The 19,511-nt window shown below is 40.4% G+C and overlaps 2 protein-coding genes across 3 annotated transcripts in view; both read right to left on the bottom strand.

The window, feature by feature from the left end:
• The window catches only part of cenpk (centromere protein K), a 34,774-nt gene extending 30,146 nt beyond the window's left edge, over positions 1–4,628 (bottom strand). Inside the window, exon 1 of the mRNA XM_028820509.2 lies at positions 4,537–4,628. Within this exon, the coding sequence (XP_028676342.1) occupies positions 4,537–4,539 (3 nt within the window). The 5' untranslated portion in view covers positions 4,540–4,628. The remainder of the gene's footprint in view (positions 1–4,536) is intronic.
• A 13,111-nt stretch (positions 4,629–17,739) lies between these two features.
• The window catches only part of fam135a (family with sequence similarity 135 member A), a 113,932-nt gene continuing 112,160 nt past the window's right edge, over positions 17,740–19,511 (bottom strand). For both annotated transcript variants that reach the window (XM_028820508.2, XM_028820507.2), the window contains one exon: positions 17,740–19,130. In XM_028820508.2, coding sequence (XP_028676341.1) covers positions 18,925–19,130 — 206 coding nt within the window. In that variant the 3' untranslated portion in view covers positions 17,740–18,924. The remainder of the gene's footprint in view (positions 19,131–19,511) is intronic.

The raw sequence follows: 19,511 nt of genomic DNA, 5'->3' as shown, positions 1-19,511 counted from the left end.
ACTGCTGAAGGTCTGTGCATCGGAGCTGGGGGGTCCTCTACAGCGCATCTTCAACCTGAGCCTGGAACAGGGGAGAGTCCCGAGGCTTTGGAAAACATCTTGTATCACCCCAGTCCCAAAGGTATCACGTCCTAGTGAGCTGAATGACTTTCGGCCTGTTGCTCTGACATCACATGTGATGAAGACCATGGAGAGGCTGCTGCTTCACCACCTTAGGCCACAGGTTCAACACGCCCTTGACCCTCTGCAGTTTGCATATCAGGAGAAGGTGGGAGCGGAAGATGCCATCATCTATATGCTACACCGATCCCTCTCTCACTTGGACAGAGGCAGTGGTGCTGTAAGAATTATGTTTCTAGACTTCTCTAGCGCCTTCAACACAATCCAACCTCTGCTCCTTAGGGACAAGCTGACAGAGATGGGATTAGATTCATACCTAGTGGCATGGATCGTGGACTATCTTAAAGACAGACCTCAGTATGTGCGTCTTGGGAACTGCACGTCTGACATTGTGGTCAGCAACACAGGAGCGCCGCAGGGGACTGTACTTTCTCCGGTCCTGTTCAGCCTATATACATCGGACTTCCAATACAACTCGGAGTCCTGCCATGTGCAAAAGTTCGCTGATGACACTGCTATCGTGGGCTGTATCAGGAATGGGCTGGAGGAGGAGTATAGGGACCTAATCAATGACTTTGTTAAATGGTCCGACTCAAACCACCTACACCTGAACACCAGCAAAACCAAGGAGCTGGTGGTGGATTTTAGGAGGCCCAGACCCCTCATAGACCCAGTGATCATCAAAGGTGACTGTGTGCAGATGGTGCAGACCTATAAATATCTGGGAGTGCAGCTGGATGATAAATTAGACTGGACTGCCAATACTGATGCGCTGTGCAAGAAAGGACAAAGCCGGTTATACTTCCTTAGAAGGCTGGCTTCCTTCAACATCTGCAATAAGATGCTGCAGATGTTCTATCAAACAGTTGTGGCGAGCGCCCTCTTCTACGCAGTGGTGTGCTGGGGTGGCAGCATTAAGAGGAAAGACGCCTCACGCCTGGACAAACTGGTGAAGAAGGCAGGCTCTATTGTTGGCATGGAGCTGGACAGTTTAACATCTGTGGCAGAGCGAAGGGCGCTCAGCAGGCTCCTATCAATTATGGAGAATCCACTGCATCCACTAAATAATGTCATCTCCAAACAGAAGAGCAGCTTCAGCGACAGACTGCTGTCACTGTCCTGCTCCACAGACAGATTGAGGAGATCGTTCCTCCCCCAAACCATGCGACTCTTTAATTCCACCCGGGGGGGTAAACGTTAACATTTAACATTATACATAGTTATTGTCTGTTTTTCACCTGCATTATTATCATTCTTTAATTTAATATTATTTATTGTATCAGTATGCTGCTGCTGAAGAATGTGAATTTCCCATTGGGATTAATAAAGTATCTATCTATCTATCTAGATTAACTTTTTCCCAGCGTACTAAATATGCTTTTTGAAAATGGCATGATGTCACAGACCTGTAGTGGATAGGGATGTCACAACCCGATCTGTGCTACCTGCCTGATCTGTGTCAAGGATGAGTACTGCTAGTGTCAGGCCAGGTCAGGTTGGCGAGCAAGCACTGGTACACCTACGACACGACAAAACAGCTTCGGATCCTGTTAGGCAGCCCCCAGGCAGACACGTGGTCCAGTCCCACACTTCAGAAATGGCCATCTATCTGCCAAAGCCAGGTGTTACGTGGGCGTCCCCTTGGCATGGTCCAGTCGCTTGGGTCCTCTTGCGAGCCGTATCACCTTCGGGGAATCGCACCACATGCCCGCAGTGCTGTAACTGATGCTCTCTCACAATGCAGGTAACATGTCTCATTTGGGACTCCATGAACAACCACTCATTCAACAAAAAGTCAAGCCAGTCAAGCCAGCAGTACCCAACAATTCTTTGAGACATGAAGGAGTCCAGTCTTTGTCTCAGGTCACTGGATAGCATCCATGTCTCGCCACCATATAGCAAACAGGAAGCACCAGGACTCTAAAGACCTTTGTCCTTTTGCAGAAATATCGGGAACGCCACACACCCCTTTCTAGTGACCTCATGTAAACAAGCTCTCTTTACGAAGTCTACAGACTTCATAAGAAGAGTCACCAGAGACACAAATGTCACTGCCTAGGTAAGTAAACATCTCGACAAGGTTGAAATTCTCTCCATAGACAGACACATTGCTGATGGCTGTGCCCAAAGGGGTCATTTAAATTCTAGTGTACTCCACTGCTGCCTGATCAGCTCCACCCATGCATGAATAATTTATGGTGTATACTCAAATGTGTAATGTAACAACCCAATCAGTACTCCAGCAGGATTTGCACCCCACGTGTTAAAAAAAAAAAAAAACTAGTATTTTCATTTGAAGCGTTCATTATTTGACAAAATGAGAATATTACGAAAATACTTAAATGTTCTGCATAAAGTCTTTGTACATTGTGTCTTCATGGTTGATTTAAGCATGCCATGCCCCTCGCTAAGCAGCCCAGATCTGTATTTAAGCAGTCCCATTACTGTATGGAACGCTGATCTCATGCAACACAGGCTTTGTGGGTTTCGTCTTAGTGATAAGAGCTCAGGAGATGCAGTGAGAGATAAAGGACTTGGGAGTATTGATGAGTATAATTTTTCTCAGGGAGGCATGGTGGTACAGTGGTTAGCACTGCTGCTTCACAGCTCAGGTCACATTACTTAGTCCAGCACAGTTGGCAGATGCTTCCCTAGCCTTCAGGGATTCAATTAAAACACCAGTGCACCATTATAAACCATAATTATAATCTCTTTCCCCCACTGACTTCAATGCATTTCACAGAGTTCACCTAAATTCAGCGAGGTTTACTCATCACTACTGATAAATACGTCATCTGACCAAAAGATAAAGAGAACACAAAAGAACATAAGAAGAATAAAAAGGACTGAAAAGTATAAAAAAATGACTAGCAACTGGCAGTATCTTGGAAAATTCAAAAATAAGTCCTGGAAAAAAATAAAAACAAATTACTATATGCATACAGCCATATTGTCATCATAATTTAATATATAATAGAATAATGTGTGTGTACTGTTAAGTAGATTGCTGACAAGAGCTTTTGTGTGCTGGAAGTTTGTTTCTCCAAGACAAGTCTTTCCAACATGCAGTTCGAGTATCACACAGCGTAAGCAGTCATTGTTAAATGAAGTCCGAGTGTGTTAAAACTGTTGGGACTAGTTTATACGGACATCATGAATTTTCTGGGAATATACATACATACATATTCATTGCATTTATTATGATGTAAATGGAAAATGAGTCATTTATTAGGCAGATTTTGAGAGGTCTTTGGGCTGAGGATTTTTGCCGGACGTGGTAACTCTACTGCCATAAGGCAGAGCCGTAAAAGTGTAGCCACTATCGAGGGGAAGGCGATGGTCTAGACCAGGGGTAGGCAACGTCGGTCCTGGTGAGCCGCAGTATGTGCAGGTTTTTGTTCCAACCCAGTTCCTTAACGAGAACTCAATTATTGCTGATGAAGCACATATTGCTTAAGTGACATTTTAATGCTTCATTTTAGTGGTCTCGCTTGTTAAGGTTCTCCAACCTTAATTGCTTATTTCAATCTTAAACTGCTGCATTCAGTGTTTTAATTGCTCCTTATTAGCAATAAGATGTAAAAGACAAAGCAGCCAGCAGTTCTCCAGCTAGCTTTTTTCCAATTACATCTGTGTGTGTTCATCATGCACTGTTTGATTTAATAAAACACTTAATAGAAAAATGTGACAGACTGAAAATGACCTGTTTTAGGCTTCATATCATTTGGATGATATCCTTGGAAAGGAAAAAAATCTACGATATAAGAGCCTTACATTGCACAGACTAACAAGCCATAAAATTAAACAAGGTCTGAGATTGGCAATGATTGGTTTCTAATTAAGCAATTGGGTTGGAATGAAAACCTGTAGCCACTGCGGCTCACCAGGACCGACGTTGCCTACCCCTGGTCTAGACTCATTTGTAATTCGTTCATGGATTCGAATCTATTAATTACTACAAAGACACAAATTTAATCCAGCTGTTATGTCATATAAAAGTACCTTTTGTATAATATTCCTTAAGGACAAACACTTTTATAAACCTTTTCAGACGATGCGATTAAAAACTGCAAGCCACGAATTCTGTAAATTTACAGGTAAAGTGCAATGGATGGAGATGTTGGAGTTAAAAACGCATCCTTCAGGTCTATAGTTCAACAGCAAATCACTGGAGCAATAAGAAAAAGGGTATTACCTCGATAAAAAAAAAAATAATTGTAAAAATTCAAATTGCGCGCGTGCTCGGTTTAAAACATTGTGCAATTCCGGCAGATTACTTGGTGTAAAATTTAGCATCCGTTAAATTATTCGACTATGCTATGATTTCTCTGGCTGTCTACAAGTCACGGAGACATCAGACGCTCTCTTTTTCCATCCCATACTTATTTTATTAACATTTATTAACATTAAACTTACCATTTTCAATAGCGCAAGGTTATTTAAGCAGCCTGTTTACTATCTGTGTTCCAACTACGATCTTCCGGTGCAGAGTAAACCGGGCAGACAGTTCGGAAAACGTCATGAATTCTTTACAAGTTGATAGGGCACTACTGAATGATTGACTGATGTGACTGACCTATCCGGAGTAACATACATGGATGAAGTCAATTGTGTACCGCCCTCTTTCTGCGGTGTGCAAAATAAACTTGGAGTGTCGAGTTGGCTGGTGGAGGCTGAATTTTTTTTACCGACGGGGCTTAAATGAATTTAACTATTGCACTCCAATGAAAAGGTTGGTAAACATACGTTAAGAAAAACTTGCAAGGTTTGTAGTGTAACAATTCCATCGCTTTGGTCACAAAAGTCTTCGGTTTAAATGAATTTAACTATTGCACTCCAATGAAAAGGTTGGTAAACATACGTTAAGAAAAACTTGCAAGGTTTGTAGTGTAACAATTCCATCGCTTTGGTCACAAAAGTCTTCGGTTTTCACATTCCGAAATGTGTATTTACCCTCTTTAAAGTTAAGCCTACTGTCATAAACGTTACACATGTGCATTTTCAGAGAGTTAAATGTTTAAGCTGCGCACAGTTTTGAGCAGATTTCCCAGCACGGTTTATTCACTCGTTACATTGTTATACATACCAGTTGTTTCACTCAAAATCCCCCAAGCAGCTCCCCAGTTTACCCCATTTTGAAAATAAATGTCTTAAGTATTGTTTAGTCAATGTCAATTTATTTATATAGCACATTTAAACAAACATAGTAATGCTGTGGCCTAAGTGCTTTACAAAAATAGAACAAATTAACATAAAACATAAATAGAAATAAAATATATGAACATAAATTAAAAAACATAATAAATAGAAGTAATGTTATATACATAAAAAATAGAAGTAATGTAATATAATCACAAAGAGGAAGCCATCAGTATTACTGAAGGTAACTGAATGCAAGTGAGTAGATATGAGTCTTTAATCTTGTTTTAAACAGTTCAATTGTAGACGACTCCTTTATATGATGAGGTAAAGTGTTCCACAGGCGAGGCGCAGCAGCTGCAAAAGCCCTGTCCCCCTTGGTTTTACACTTGGTACGAGGGACAGCCAGAGACTGCTGACCAGAAGATCTAAGCACTCTAGATGGCTGATGTAAAACACACAGTTCAGATAAATAGGCAGGAGCAAGCCCATGTAAAGATTTAAAAACTAGCAGCAGGATTTTAAAATCAATTCGAAAACTGACAGGCAGCCAGTGTAAAGAAGCTAAAATAGGAGAGACAGAGTCATACTTTCTTGCCCCAACCAGAAAGCGAGCGGCAGCATTTTGTACCAATTGTAACCTGTGTATCAAGGATTTGTTAATCCCAGAATACAGCGAGTTGCAGTAATCGAGGCTAGAAAAAATAAACGGATGAGTAGCTATCTCAAGATCCCTAGAAGATAAAAAAGGCTTTATCTTACCTAATAGACGAAGTTGGAAAAAGCAACTCTTGACTACAGAATTTATTTGTTTCTCAAAAGAGAGGTTACTGTCAAAGGTAACACCAAAATTGCGGACTTGATGTTTGGAAAAGACAGAGAAAGAGCCGAGAAGACCAAGACCAATTTGGGCTTTAGCTGATGGACCCACTATAAGCACCTCCGTTTTATTTTGATTTAGATCAAGAAAATTATTAGCCATCCAGGATCTTAATTCAGACAGACAGTTGTGGAGTTGATTTGTTGTAGAGTTGCAGACAGGAATATAAACCTGAGTATCATCAGCATAGCAATAAAAAGAAATGTTAAATTTCCTAAAAATAGCTCCAATAGGGTGAAGGTATATGGAGAATAAAATAGGACCCAAAATGGATCCCAGAGGAACACCATATTTAAGAGGGGCAGTAGATGAAGAAGAGGAATTAAAAGTCACTGCAAAGTGTCTACCAGTTAAATATGACCTGAACCAGTTAAGAGCGGCCCCTTTAAGCCCAACAAGGTGTTCAAGCCGCATCAGCAATATCTCATGGTCAATAGTGTCAAAGGCAGCGGACAGGTCAAGGAGGAGAAGGACTGCCGCGTCACCTGAGTCAGTAATAAGAGAGATGTCGTTGAACACTTTCAGGAGTGCCGTTTCAACACTATGATAATGCCTAAAGCCAGATTGGTAGATCTCAAATAAATTATTAGAGTTAAGGTGATCAACCAATTGATTATAAATAATTCTTTCTAGAATTTTAGCCAGAAATGGCAGTTGGGAAATTGGACGAAAATTAGCTAAAACTCCAGGGTCTAATTCTGCCTTTTTAAGACGGGGGCGGACTGCAGCATGTTTAAAAAATGAGGGTACAACCCCCGAACTAATAGAATCATTGATGATGGCTAATAAGGGTGGGCCCAACACATCAAAGGCTTCCACTAGGAGACGTGGTGGTACAATATCCAGTGGACTGGGGGCTGGTTTAAGGGTGTCAATAGTTCTTTTTAGCTGTGAAAGTGAAATTAGATCAAAGGATTCTAAGACAATGTCATGATTAACAGTAGAAAGTTCGTAGCCCGTTTGAACAATGCCAAGGCAGATAGTATCAATTTTGCTGACAAAGAATGATAGAAACTGGTCACATGAATGAACAATGCTATTTGATCCCATCGCAGAGTGGGGGTGAATGGCCGCATTAATTGAATTAAATAAGACCCTAGGATTCTTTGAATGACGGGAAACTAAATCGGCAAAGAAATTTTGTTTCGTTTTCTTAACTTCAGCCTGGAAATTGAAAAGAGAAGTCCTAAAAATCTGTTTAGAGACAATCAGTCCATCTTTTTTCCAACGCCGTTCAGCAGTTTGACAGGCGCGGCGCAGTGATCGTGTATTTTCTTTAAGCCAGGGAGCAGGTCTACCCTTATTACTACGTATCTTGGGCGGAGCAATTGAGTCTAAAATCGTTTTTACAGGAGGAATTAAATTTTACAACAGAATCATCGATATCATTATTTTGGTCATGCACATAAAGACTAGAGAAAATGGTTTTAAAATCAGATATAATAGAAAAATTTAAAAAGCGCGAGCAGCGTGGGGGACAGCTATTAGTAGGGACATCGACAGTAATATTCAGGTCCATCATTATAGAAAAATGATCAGTAAAGGAAACATCACATAAATCAATATTATTCACTGAAATATCACGAGTAAGGATGAGATCGAGGGTGTGACCGAGAGAGTGGGTTGGCGTATTAATATGCTGTATAAAATCAAATGAGTTCAAAAGTGATAAAAAGTCGTTGACCAAAGGTTTCGATTGACAACAAACGTGAATGTTGAAATCACCAACAATAAGAACTTTGTCATGAGAGAGGGTGATATCAGCCAAGATATCAGAGAATTCAGAAATGAAAGTATCATTAATAACAGGAGGTCTATAAACTACAGTAGAGAAGGGGAGCTGCACACTTCGAAAAGTTGGAGTTCAAAGCTGCTAAACGGACCCCTTGTAAGGCTCCGACACAAGAACATACTTTTAAAAATAGTGGCAATGCCCAACCCCCCCACGACGAGTCAGGCGAGGAGAGTTTAAAAATGAGTAACCTGATGGAGTCAAGTCAGTAAAACAAGAAGAGTCACCATTTAAAATCCAAGTCTCAGTGATGAAGAAGAAATCCAGATTATCTGAGGTAATAAAGTTTTGTAGAATAAAAGTTTTATTAGACGCTGATCTCACGTTCAAGAGAGCAGCCTTGATAGATGAAGAGCTGCTGCAGGATGAGCACAGGTGAGCGTGCGAAGATTAGCAGTGTTTACTACTTGATTGCAGGCCAAGGAAAAAGTGATGCTGTCTTGAAATGGAGAGATTAAATCCGGTGTCCAGCGCCCATGAACCAGTGATGGAGTCCTGAGCAGGAGAAGATGGGTCATAAATGACTTGCAGGCATCGGGAAACAAAGCTCTGGGACTTGAGTCGGCGTTGTTTAACGGCAATTCCTGCTCTTTTCCCACGACGGCAGCGGGTGCGTTTGCGTCTCTGAGGGGCATTCAATTCACTGATACAGGTGTACACCGGTGTCCAGGTGAAGAAGTCAGGAGATGAATAAAACAAAGGTGGAGGTTCACAAAAAATCCAACCAGGAGATGAAAATTGAGAGGAAAGCAATCCAGAAAATATGTTTAGTAAAGACTCACGATCATAGGACAGTGGCTGCTTAATTAGAAACCAATCCTTGCCAATCTCAGACCTTATTTAATTTTAAGGCTTGTTAGTCTACAATGTATGGTTCTTATATCGTAGATTTTTTCCTCTCCAAGGATATCATCCAAATGATTTAAAGCCTAAAACAGATCATTTTCAGTCTGTCACATTTTCTGTTACATCTATTATTAAATCAAACAGTGCATGATGAACACACACAGATGTAAATGGAAACAAGCAAGATGGACAACTGCTGGCTGCTTTGTCATTTACATCTTATTGCTAATAAGGAACCATTAAAACACTGAATGCAGCAGTTTAAGATTGAAATAAGCAATCGAGGGTGGAGAACCTTAACAAGCGAGACCACTAAAATGAAGCATCAATAAGTGCTTCATCAGCAATAATTGACTTCTCACTAAGAAACTTGGTTGGAACAAAAACCTGCAGCCACTGCGGCTCTCCAGGACCGACATTGCCCACCCCAGTCGTACAGACTAGATTGGGAATTTGGAGGCCACGTCACCACCTTGAACTCTGTGATGTTTTCAAGCCATTCCAGAACAATGTTTGCCGTGTGGCAGGCCACATTAAGATGCCACAGCCATCAGGGAATTCCGTTGCAATTGTTGACTTACTTGTTGCAATTACTTCTTCTGTTTTGAGTGAACGCTGGTGGGACTGGTCACCGCTGCTCACCGGTAACTAGACTGTTGATTTTAGCAATGACTGGTGATTTTGAGGGTGATATTGCTGTTATTGCAGATCTCTCTGCTTGGCTGTGTATGCATTAGCTTCAGCCTAATCCCATTTTGAAACTTACCTGGTTTGTTCTCTAGATACCTGAGCTGTTTGTGGCCTCGCCTACAATGTGGACTGGTAGAATATTCACCTGGTTTATGTTTGTTTGGTCTCTCCTGTCGCTCGCTGTCCAACCTGCGACGGGCGTGCTCCAGTACTCGGCTGCTCAGCTTCTTTGAGTGCGTCTCTACCAGTCTGTGCCTCTGCTGTATGTGCTGCATTTCGATCTGGACATCATATTTCTCCCTCTTCGGAGATACATTCATTGTGGGTCCTGCCAGAGATTCTGAATGGACACCTCGAAAAGAATTAACTCCTTCTGGTTTAACTCTCGGCACCCTTCACATAACACAGATAGGAATGCTGACCACAGCGTGTTGGCCAGCCTAGCTTGGCTGGCTACCACCGCTGCCAAATGCGACAGCACCATTGTCAATTTCGGTCTACTGAACATCTGCTTACTCACGAGCAAGGGGCATCTCATCCAGGATCTCCTTATTGACCGTAAGTTTGACTTTTTTTGTTTAACCGAGACATGGCAGCAACCTCAAGACGTTTCTCAACTTAATGAATCCACCCCCGCAACCCTGGGTTTGTTTACACTTGTCAACCCCGTGCCTCTGGCTGGAGAGGAGGAATCACGATAATTTATCATGAGAAGTGGAAAGTCCTGCCATTGTCTGCTCCTGCTGTTAGCTCTTTTGAATCCACTTTGTGTCAGTTGTCTGGGCCTATTCCTACCATCATTACAACTGTCTACCGTCCCCCTAAATCAAACAATGATTTTTTGAACGATATTGCTACCTTTCTTACTCATTTATCTACAATTACTTCAAACATAATTCTGTTGGGGGGTTTTAATATACATTTGGACAATATCAATATCCCTCTCACTAGAGACGTTTTATCTTGCCTTGAGAGTTTTGGATACTAGCAGTATACTGATGTTCCCACCCAGTGTAAAGAACATATCTTGGACCTGATCTGCTGCTTTGTTGTTGACCCTCTCGATCTTACAGCAGATGAACTCACTATAACTGATCATTTTCTCCTTTCATTTAATGCTAAACTTACTTTTTCTATTACTAAGCTCCCCCGTCTCATATCTTTTCGTAATATTAAGAATATTCTAGAATTGTTTCCCACATGGACTTTTATAATTTATCCACTCCTGAAGAATTGGTCTTATAACACTGGACTCAATGATATTCTTAATTCTCTCGCTCTGTTAAAAGCCACATCTGTTTCCTTTTCATTTTCTGCCCCATGGTTTACACCTGAACTTCGGCTTCTGAAAGCCAAGGGCAGGCAACTTCAACGGCTTCATAAAAATACTGGACTCTTTGTCCCCAGAGAGATGCATAAAAATCATGTTCTTTATTATAAGGGCTGTATAGCTCAAACCCAATCTAACTATTACACTAAGTTAATTTCTTGTAATAAAGGTAACACCAAGCCTTTGTTTTCATTACTTAATAATGTTACACAACCTCCAGACTCTTTACCATCTCACCTTTACTCGACTGCCTTTTGTAACTGTCTTATGTCCTTTTTTAATGAGAAAATCCAGAGGATACATCAGCACCTCGGTCAAAGATTCTCTCTGTATTTCCTCTGAACTACACTCGCCTATTCACTTATTTTTCTCTTTCTAGCTTCCCACTTCCTCAGAAATCTCAGATCTCATTTGCAAATCAAGAGCATTCAGTCGTTCTGCTCCCAAGCTCTGGAACTCACTACCTACTGAGCTTAGAAATATTGAATCATTTTCAACGCCAAACAACTTTTTTTCCGTGATAAACCATTTACTCACTCCTTACACCTACGCCTGTAACAATTTCACAGAGGAGCAGTGCAATAATTTTATTGAATATTTCACCTCTAAAATGGACAGCATCCGCTTGTCATTGTCTGCCTCCAGCCCTCCATCGCTGGATATTTCTACATCAAAGCCAATGGGCTGCCTTTCCCAGTTCCTCTGTACCACGGTTAAAGAAGTTGAGCACATCATACAGAGGATGTGACCTTCAACATGTTCATTGAACCCTTTTCCTACTCCTCTGATAAAAGCTAATGTATCAGATATAAGCCCTCTTATTGCTGACATCATTAATCACTCTCTCCAGAGCGGCTTAGTCCCACTGGCTTTAAAAACTGCAAAAATTAGACCACATTTTAAAAAATCATCTTTGGATCCTGAAGTGATAACAAACTATCGTCCAATCTCCAACCTTCCATTTTTGTCTAAGGTTTTGGAAAAGGTTGTTTTGGTTCAGCCTCAGGATCACCTCAAAAAAATCAATCTGTTTGAAAAATTTCAGTCTGGTTTACAAACTTCTCACAGTACAGAGACAGCCCTGGTCAGAGTCACCAATGACCTCCTGATGGTTGCTGACCAGGGCTCTCCATCACTCCATATCCTCATGGACCTTACAGCTGCATTTGATACGGTAGATCATAATTTTCTCCCTCATCATCTTCACTATACAATTGGACTTTCTGGAATTGCTTTCGAGTGGTTCATGTCCTATCTTACAGACAGGACTGAGTATGTGGCCTTGGGGGATGCTAAATCTCATACCCACACTGTCACCTATGGAGTCCCACAAGGATCAGTCCTTGGTCCGACCCTCTTTAATATCTATATACTACCCCTGGGTCACATCATCCGCAAGCATGGAGCTTCATTCCATTGCTATGCCGATGATACGCAGCTCTATGTGAGACTGGATTCAACTTCTCTTACACCTCCATCAACTTTTTCCTCTTGCTTGGATGAGATTGAGGCCTGGATGTCCAAGAACTTCCTCAAGCTGAACAGCACCAAAACTGAAGCTCTTTTAATTGGCACCCCCCATCACCTTCGTTGCTCTGTAAATTGTATTTCCTTTTCTGACCGTACCATTACCCTCTACCCTTCTGTTACAAATATGGGTGTCAAGTTAGACTCCCATCGGTCACTTGATATACATATCCATCACCTTTGTAAAATTGCATTCCTTCATCTCCGAAACATAGCCAAACTCCGTCCCTACCGCTCCCTCTGTGATGCTGAAAAGCTGGTTCATGCCTTTGTCTCATCCAGACTGGACTACTGTAATGCACTCCTCATCGGGATACCCAACAAGAGTCTTCAAAAGCTCCAAATTCAAAATAGTGCTGCAAGAATCCTGGTGAGGGTGCGGAAATATGAACATATCTCACCAATTCTTCGGTCACTTCATTGGCTCCCTATCCATCTCCGTATCGAATACAAACTCTGTTTGTTTACTCACCAGTGTATCCATGGAAATGCTCCACAATATCTTAAAGAACTCCTTATATTACAATCCACTACAAGAAACCTCCGTTTTACAAATACCCATCGCCTTCGCCCCCCTGCGACCAAACTTCATACAATGGGAGACCGAGCCTTTGCAGCCGCTGCTCCACGGCCCTGGAATGGCCTACCAGAGACCCTAAGAACTCAGCAGATTGTGGGCTGTTTTAAAAAACACCTCAAGACTTTTCTATTTAGGAAAGCTTATTAACAAGAATGCTATAATTATTGTTGTTTTATCTCTGTTTTTATCTTGCCTTGCCTTTGTTTAATCTTTTTATGTTGCACTTTTGAGATTTACTGCTAATGTAAAGATAGATAGATAGATAGATAGATAGATAGATAGATAGATAGATAGATAGATAGATACTTTATTAATCCCAGGGGGAAATTCACATACTCCAGCAGCAAAAAATATTAAAGAGTAATAAAAAATGCAGGTAAAAAACAGACAATAACTTGAATAATGTTCAATGTTTACCCCCTCTGGTGGAATTGAAGAGTCGCATAGTTTGGGGGAGGAATGATCTTCTCAGTCTGTCAGTGGAGCAGGACAGTGACAGCAGTCTGTCGCTGAAACTGCTCCTCTGTCTGGAGATGACACTGTTTAATGGATGTAGTGGATTCTCCATAATTGATAGGAGCCTGCTGAGCGCCTGTTGCTCTGCTACGGATGTCAAACCGTCCAGCTCTATGCCAACAATAGAGCCTGCCTTCCTCACCAGTTTGTCCAGGTGTGAGGCGTCCTTCTTCTTAATGCTGCCTCCCCAGCACACCACTGCGTAGAAGAGGGCGCTCGCCACAACCATCTGATAGAACATCTGCAGCATCTTACTGCAGATGTTGAAGGATGCCAGTCTTCTAAGGAAGTACAGGCGGCTCTGTCTCTGTAAAGTGCCCCTATAAATAAAAACATCCAAATGTAAACTTAAAACCCATCTATTTAAAATGGCTTTTTCTTTATGATTACAGTGGCTTTGTTTGGTTTTAATTTTTATATTTTCTGATGTTTTAAGTTTTGTTTATAATGTGTTTTTTTATTTATTTATTGTTTGTTCAGTGTCCTTGAGTTCTTAGAAAGGCACCTTGTATAAATAAAATGTAATTATTATTATTGCAATGAAGGGGTGTACGTGGTCTGCAACAATTTGTAGGTAGGTGGAATGTGTCAAAGTAAGATCCATATGAATGCCAGGATCCAAAGTTTCCCAGCAGAACAGTGTCTGGAGCGTCACACTGCCTCTGTCAACCTCCTTCTTCCCTTAGTGCACACTGCAGCCATCTCTCAAGGTAAACTCGCGGCGAGCTGTCCACGATCCTGGTCACTCCTGCTCCTCTGCAAAACTCAGCAGGAGTGTCCCAATCCCCAAACACCCCACTAGGGCTCACCTCCCAGCTGCCTGCAGCAACCAGCGAGCCTGCTCTTCCTGCTCACTCACGCCCGCACTGGCTCTCAGCCTCCAGCTTCCTCTTCTTCCTCCTCTAACCTACGCTCTCTTTTCCAGTCTTTCCTCTCCCCTCTGCACTTGTGCTCCTACTATTTATAATGGGGACGTGGCACAGGTGCGGTGACTAACAGCATCAATTACGGACATGGGCAATCCCACACCTGTGAACTTCAGTGTGGAAACGCCCAAGCACATATCACACCCAGGAACCACTCCGGCCACACTACCATGTCCTCTCTTTAAGCCGCGAGTGCGGCGATTATTTATTTAAAAACTGGCCTTTCCTTCTGAGCCGTGGACCCGCTATGTCACAATTGTTCAACAGGAGGTAATCTCTGAAAAGGATTTAGGGGTTTATGTAGACAATGACATTTTCATCACCTAAGCTTGTACAGAAGTAATTAAAAAGGCAAATAAAATGTTATGTCATACAAACTGTTGAAAATAACTCACCGGATGTTATGCTTATGCTACATAGCGAGACGGCATCTGGAGTATTGTGTGTGATACTGGACATCACGTTACACTTGAAGCTGTGCAGAGGAGAGCAACCAGATACGCAGTTGAAGTCAGAAGTTTCCATAAGGACATGTTGTGCTCCATCAGACTTGAAGAGTTAAACCTGTTTAGTCTCGAGCAGAGGAGACTGCATTGAGGCCTAATTCAGGCCTTCAAAATTCTCATAGGCCTCGATAATGTTAATCCAGCAGAATTCTTTCAGCTTAATGGGGAAATACGTATTCAAGGACATCAGTGGAAATTAAGGGGAAGTGCATTTAGGATTGAAGCCAGGAAGCACTTCTTTACAGAAAGAGTTGTGGGAATCTGAACAAATTATACAGACATGGCATTTAAGCAGAAACCTGGACAACCTTTAAGAATGTGGATGAGCTTTGCTGTTGGCTAAACAAACAAGCTTGATGGACTGAGTGGTCTCCTCTCATTCATCAGGTTTCTTGTGTATGTAATTAGTGCAAGAGTGAAGGGTAAAGTGTACAAAACAGTCAGCCCAGCACTGCTTTATGGATCAGAAACCTGGGCAGTTAAAGGTGTGCAAATAGAAACTGGGTACGACAGAAATGTGGATGTTGAGATGGATGTGTGGAGAAACAAAACTTGATATGATCAGGAATGAGAGAATCAGAGGTACAATTAAAGCTGGGGAAATTTATAAGAAAATAAAGGAAATAATTTGTGGTATGGGCATTCCATGAGAAGGATCATCAGTACAATGGAGAAGTGGATGGTCATTGAGAAAGTAGATGGACTGTGTGAATGGAGATCTAAAGGAGTTGAATTTTTTCAGTTGGGGCAAACAGTTTAAGACATGATATGATTGATGTGTTTAAAATTATACAAGTAATCCCAATTGTTACTTTAAGATTAATTTTGTACTAAGAAAACAGAGAGGTAGAAAGTTAAGGGCAGATTTCACTTAAATGGTTTTATTTCACACAACAAACCACAGGCAGATGTGGTGTGGTGGAGAGCAGCAATTCAGGGGCCTTCAAACCTGGACTTGATGTTATTTTGGACAATCTAAGTGAATAGGTTGGAAAAGCTTGTTGGGCCAGATGGCCTGTTCTTATCACAGTTGTTCTAATGTAATTATTACAAACACAAGGAGGTACATGGAATATTCACACACAGAGCAACTTGTAGATTATAGAGAGCAACGTGCAGTAAAGTGGTAGAAAGTAGGACTTTAAGGACTTTCAAATTTTAACTTGTTGCTTTGGATGACGTCTGTGAATAAGATGGACGAGGTTGTTAGGCTGAACTGCCTGTTCTTATCACAGTTGTTCAAATCAGTTATTAATATGGTACTCTTGAGTAACAGGGATGAGGACACTCGGTGATCGTGACCTGGCTGTTAGGCAAGTAAATGCAAGGAGGTAACTTACTTTAAGACAGAAAATGAAGCCTACTGAATCAGCTAACATGTGGTCTGGTTTGGGGAGTAACATTTAGAAATATGGAATATTAACTGAAAAGTAAGAAACTGTATGGAATTAAGTACTAGCAGTCCAAGACTCTTATGTGAAGTGTTCAGTATAGCACAGGGCCAGAATTTTATAAGGCTATATACAATCAATGGTACATTGAAGTATCTCATATTTTAGTTCTTAAAAAATCTGAATTAGCATAAGCCACCTTAATTCGGGATATTCATAAGAGATGCAATAATATATTTCATGAGATAGAAATATATAATAAACTAGAAAAGTTGCATCATGTAATTGAAATACTAAAATGTGTGCTTTAATTTAAATGTTTTAACACCTAAATATTCTCAATTGTAATGTAAATTTGTCATTTTTCTCCCTCTGGTGGTGGTTCTTAGGGGGCTCATATCCCTAGGGAAGGATCCAAAATCAAAAATAACATATTTGTAATCAGTAACCATGAAATTGTCTAAATGATACCTACCCCCAAATGCTTATGTTTAAAAATGGTCATATTTAACCTTCTTGAAGGGGTTAAGGGTTAGGACCGCCAGTAAAGAATCAAATATCAAAAATATGATCATATGACCAGCAATCTCGAAATAGTAAACACACAACATTTTACATCTTAATATTACCGATCTCCTTTTTTTTTTCGTTTAGTGAAAAGGAATAACTTTGACCCCTCATATCTCGTTAAGGGGTGAACAGCTCAGGTCGGTTGATGCGGCCTGTACAACTTCAAGTCCTTCTGATCATTTTTGCTGAAGACACCTATTGATTCACTCTTAATCATAATGGGATCATTTCCTATACAAAATATGGTCCAGAAATGGCATAAAAAAGAGGGTGTCTGAGTCTAAAGAGCCAAAAATTGGGTTAACCCCAAAAAGCTTGATGTCTGGAATAACTAGATATCATGACGAGTTGAACAGCACATCATAGGTGGGAGTTTTCTCGTACCGGTGAGTTAAGAAAGTGCTGGACAAAACCAAACTGAAGTGATTTCTAAACGCTCAGAAGTAATTCTTATGAACACAATACTGTTTTAAATGACCTAAATCAGTGTTCTTCATTTTAAGTAATTTTTTTGTTAGTATTAAATGAAACCCTTTTTATTCTTTAATGGAGTATAAAGCAAAAGCACCAATATGCTATACTCTGTTGAAATGAGAGAATGCATGGCATGAGGTGGGTGGCCATAACCAAGCCTGTCACAGCGTATACTACTCGGTACTAACGCCGTCCACATGCAGCTCAGGACGTCCCAACTCCCACCCAATGGAAGAACTCGAGAGTTTTGGAATGTTAAGCCACAGCAGTTCCTTTTAGCAAACTCTTGGCACTCCTAGTGATACAGCCTCCAGTATTAGATGAAACATTACAAATCACACAAAAGAATGTCCACAAGAAATGACAAGTTTCTCTCTTTATATTAACAAGATTAAAAATGGAGTATTTTATTATGAATTATAACAATAAGTTTGATAATAAGACAGATCAGGTTTCCAGGAAAAAGATAAATCTTTGTATTTATTATGTACATTAAATCAACACTTGTGCAAGAATAGTTACAAACCACATTTTTGGACAAAGCCATTGACATGCTCAGTTGTATTAGAACAAAAGTAGTCCAATGTTAAAAGCACATACAAATTTTATACACTGCTTTTTTAATTCAGTGTTAAAACTGGGGACAGTACAAGTTTATTTGGAAAGCATACAACTTCATACAAGACAGGTCACATAACGTATTTTTTATCTATCAGTTTTATAAAAAATTATAGCTGCACTAGGTGTGTAAATCATCGTTCCATCATATCTCTGTCCCGCCAATTAATTCACCCATAAAAGTTTAATATTTTATAATCAGAAAATCGTTTTGTAAAATGTAGCAATTTCTTTGTATATTACAGCGTACAAGATCTCTATCTATATATGTATATAATATCTGAAATGTCCACTGTACTTGAAGGAAATGCTGAGCAAATTTGGTAATAAAGGTCAATCATACAAAATGTAACGAGTCGTCAAGGCAATGTTCTGCAGGAAGTACATTCAAAAATCCCCAGGCCTTCACAATAAGGTGGACGTCTTGAAAAGCTCTCGAGACGATGATAAACCTCACAGTAATCAAATGTTGTATTCTTTCCTCATGTCCCCCAAGTCAATTAAGTGAAAATAGGTTTTTTTTCTTTTAAATTAAGTAGTGACAATTCCTTGTATCAGTAAAATGTAAATAATTTAAAAAATAAATATCTTTTAGCAGCTACATTTTCCAGTTGAACGTATTCTTGGTGTTTCAGGGTTTTTTTTAAAGCAACATGGCAAAATTGTTCTTACAAATTTAAATTAACATTTGTTCTCATGTAAGTTTAACAACAAACAAAAGTCAATGCTGTCACCATATACTGTACAAAACAAAAATAATAAAAAAAAAAAAACAAATTAAACTTTATGGCAGTAAGAAAATGAAAATAAACCCAGCACTTTCACAAACAAAAGACCAACAGTGACACACTGAAAAACAATGATAAAGTTCCTTTCTTTATTTAAAAAAAAGTATAAATATATTTAAAAACCCAACATGATTTTTGATACAGCAAAATGAACCACGTGAGTGTGTGTGTGTGTGTGTTTTTTTTTTGCAATGAGGTAATTGCTTTTCTTTCTGCTCAGGAAAGTTCAATCTACTGAAAATATTTAAGGCCAGCAACCAGGAAGAATTTCTCTAAAAATATTTCCGAATCCAGGACAGCAATGTGTGCGGCTCTTCCTATAAGCGAGTTTGCGGTGTTTGGTAAGGCGTGGATGACATCGTAACGAACAAGATTACATTCCTTGTTCTGCAGAACAGGTACCAGCAAGTTCTGTATCATCTCTGCATATACTGGCCCTGAAATGGAAGACAGCTACGTGTTAACATCCAGCATTTATTTTACACGTGCTCACTTACTTTAACAGTCTCTTCCTTGTCTACATTGGCCCAGGTGTCCTGCCAAGAGCTGCAGCACAAACAGCTGACAAAGTGGAGGAAGAAGCAGGACAACAAGAAATGGGTTTCCTCGTGCAGTTTTTGTTAAGGTAATCAACTGCATGTTCTGTAAAACATTTGCTAACAGGGTAATAATGCTGGGCCCTCAACACTGCCATTATTTGTATCTCTTCAAAAGATGTAACACACCAAAGTGAGTTCCGAAGTGATCATAACATTGGGAAGACGTGAGTAGGCTCTCTTTCTTTTCAGATAACACAAGGCCAAGTCATTACACAGTTT

This window comes from Erpetoichthys calabaricus, chromosome 15 (assembly GCF_900747795.2).
Source record: "Erpetoichthys calabaricus chromosome 15, fErpCal1.3, whole genome shotgun sequence".
NCBI lineage: Eukaryota > Metazoa > Chordata > Cladistia > Polypteriformes > Polypteridae > Erpetoichthys > Erpetoichthys calabaricus.
Note: the sequence above shows the minus strand (reverse complement) of the source record. Positions and strands in the feature narration are given on the sequence as shown.